At 41.2% G+C, this 3,342-nt stretch overlaps 1 protein-coding gene across 1 annotated transcript in view; it reads right to left on the bottom strand. All coding sequences in view use genetic code 11, as the record gives it.

Moving 5' to 3' along the window:
* Positions 1–3,342, bottom strand: part of EGR_03432 (UHRF1-binding protein 1-like protein) — a gene marked incomplete at both ends in the record, with an annotated part of 21,803 nt that overhangs the window by 4,818 nt on the left and 13,643 nt on the right. The window contains one exon of the mRNA XM_024492681.1: positions 1,692–2,221. Within this exon, the coding sequence (XP_024352814.1) occupies positions 1,692–2,221 (530 nt within the window). The remainder of the gene's footprint in view (positions 1–1,691; positions 2,222–3,342) is intronic.

Genomic DNA, 3,342 nt, shown 5'->3' on the forward strand with positions numbered 1-3,342 from the left:
ATCTCCTCTTCACTTCTAACTGCTGAACTTGTTGTAAAAGTGCAACTCGCAGCAGACTTGTGTCTCGGTGTGAAGGCGGGAGGTTGTAGTGGAGTTCACTTAGAGAGTAATTTTTTAAGAGGCTCTTTGCAGTTACCTAATGCTTACAATACTCACGGTTTCTCACACTTCAAATAAAAAATTACTAGTAGGGCGTAATCGTTTACTACCACAGCTCGTATGTCAGGCGGTTAAATTTGCTGGAACGTCACTTCTGAACCACAAAGGTGTCTGAGGTTGTTATACAAAAATTTATCACATTATCATCGGTTACTGGCCCATAATGGGAGAATCAAAGGTCAAGGGCATTAAACTAAGCGCCCAGTGCGTTAAATGTGAGATAAAACGAAACTACAAAGGAGACTCTGGAAAATATTATTTTTGTGACAAGGCAAACTAAAAAGGAAATTCAATCAAAACTTTGGAAGATCTATTTTTGAATTATTTGGCCGTAATATGCCCTCTTCAAAGATACGCATCAAAATACTCTACAATTCGCGATAGTTTTTCAACTTCTTCCCCTCGCCTCAACAGGTCACATGATGATGATATTAGTGGGGTCATTCCTGTGGATGGAAACGTACTTGGAGTCTGATAGCAAAAGGTACATTATGGGGTTACAATTTAACCAACCAATTAACACTCTAGAAGCTAATTCACCAAACTAAAGTTAATGCCGGAGAGACACGGAACATTGCTCGTAAACTCAACTTAATTCAATTCTGTATGAGCTATGACATAACGATGTAAAAAAATTGTCTATATAAACCAAAACGCCTTGTTAGAAATCAAGTGATAAGTGATGTTTTTGTTTAATTGTGTTTTAAAAATATCAAGACATCACAAAACAAATAATCGCATAATTTCGTTAAATTGAAATTAATGAGTCTAGGTGAAACACCTTAAACAGCTTTAAATTTCAAGTCATGATATCCCACAAAAATCGCAAATTACGTCTAAACAGACTCCAAGAGGCTGTGTTATGCTAATTTCATTTTCAACATATGAAGATCATAAACTGTTTGAAATAGTTAAATAGATAATAACATTTACACCTTGGGGCGACACATGTATGTGGAAAAGACATTGATTATAGCCTTATAACCATTCTAATACTAGGGCGTAAATGGATAAATAGTGCTATCAAGCTCAAGAATAGTCTTCCCACTCATAAAATACCCAAAACCACTTGAAAAGCATAATAGATCAGCCAATCTGTTTTTGTGAAGTAAGATTTGTGTTACTTTGTCATGACCTAGACTATGAAGACAGGTGATAGTGGCACCACTTTTATGAGCGTTCATCATTAAGTTCAACATCTGGTAGCTCCATTCTCAAATTCCAAAAAGTATTTAGGCATAAGGTGCGTTAAAACAACCAATTAGTTTCAAAGAAGAAATACAGAAGCCCAAACAAAGAGAATCGGAAAAAAAAACATCTGGATGGTCACCTTATTTCGTTTATACATAAAATTCGTCAAAAGGTACAAAAAGGGTGTTAAAAAAAGGAAAAAGCAATCATAGAGAATCAAAACATGTAAAAGATCGCACCATTCATATAAGTTATCTAAAAATGAGTAAAAATAGCGCCAAAAAAACCTATTGATGAATCAGCTTTCAAGAACTAGTTACATATGGGGTATAAGACGGTACCTTCTGAACGGCTGCGTTGGACCGTTTCTGCATCGGCGTGGAGTCCCCAAGCGACCTCCTGCACCAGCGCCTCGGTCTCGCAGTCATATCAAGAACCAGGTGACCCCTCTCCAGACAGAATGTGAGATCCAAAAGCTGCGGCGGATTGTGCAAGGGAATTGAACCCGCACCGGGTCCCATAGTGATCATACGATTGCATGCACGCACCCCACCCCTTGAGGTGAGGTGGCCTAGTAGGGCCTCCACGACCTCCCATGCAGTAGGCACCGGATAGAGGGTGGTCTCTTGGAGCATCTTCACTTGCACTGCTAACCAGCCGTTGTAGGGGGTGCTAAGGCTATGCGGTTGCCCTGGAAGTGCGTCACCGCCAAAGCGGAGTGCGATGAGAAAGGCAGGCTGGTCGAAGGATGTGTTGCTACAGTTGCTGTTGGCGTCAGCGTCGTCTAAGGAGTCGTCCTCGATGTCGTCGGGATCGAAGAAACTCACAGAGCCCACGCCAAACCACAAGCGGGCCTCGACCGTCGTGATGTCTAAAGACGAAGGAAGCGGTGTCCAGTGCTTAAATACATACTTTTTGAAACACCGAAGAAGAATGCGTAACTTGGAAAAGATCATAGGGATAACCATGAGTAGGCAACTATGTTTGATAGTTCATAAGAAAGTGGTCCAGTGAAAAGGATTTATTGATGGCATCAAAATCCATAATATTAGGGTTTGCCTTTGGAACGCGAGCCATCGAGCCTTTCTTTTTACAATCTAATATGACTGTTGCGAAAAAAGATGCGTGCACAGTTTGGAAATTTGACCCCAATGGCATTGGTTTTGGTTGCTAATTTAACTACGCAAGCCCTTTCATTCTCAACGTTGGCAGTATGAAGTCCTGCTTATGCTGCTACCCCTTCAGCGCCATCCTCCCCCAGTACGTTACAAAGCTACTTCTATGCGCCTAAGAACTGAAACCCCAAATTTAACAACTAAGCGACCTCCAAAATTGTCATCAAGTGTGAATTTGGAATGGAACTCCATCAATCGTGTAAAGAATGCCTGGGAGTCTGGTAATAAAGTGATACGAGCAGGGCACTACGACACGCATAAAAGCATTGTGCATCCATACATTGGAAGAGTTGAGCATCAATGATTAAAGGGCTCCACTTCAAATCCAGAATACGATTCAAGACTGTCTGTTTTACAAGACGGGTTTAACTCGGTCCTAAAGTAGCAAAAATTAGTTACTCTTACGATCTATGGAAAAGGTGCCGCAGGCAGTTTTGGAACTTACGGCACAGACGATGATTGAAAAAGAAATTTGATTGCAAAGACATGACATTCAAAGTTTGATGCACCATATCAGGGCAGGCAGTACGTTCAGCACTACTTTAAAGTGCATTATAAAACAATTTTAGCTTGCAATTAGTAACGGTTATTGTGTTCCCAAGTTGGACCAACAAGCACGTCACAATCTACGTTCAAACGACACACTACCCACGCCACACTTCCACACTACTCACCACTTCATCAACACACGACTACACTCGCCTCACCTGTCTGTGTGTGTCTGTATGCGGTCAACTGCAGACACGCTTCCTCATCATCATCACCTCTTCACCTGTTTCAAACCAACCACAACCACACCAACAACAACAACAACAAC

The sequence above is a fragment of the Echinococcus granulosus genome (genome assembly GCF_000524195.1).
Source record: "Echinococcus granulosus chromosome Unknown EG_S00018, whole genome shotgun sequence".
Lineage (NCBI taxonomy): Eukaryota > Metazoa > Platyhelminthes > Cestoda > Cyclophyllidea > Taeniidae > Echinococcus > Echinococcus granulosus.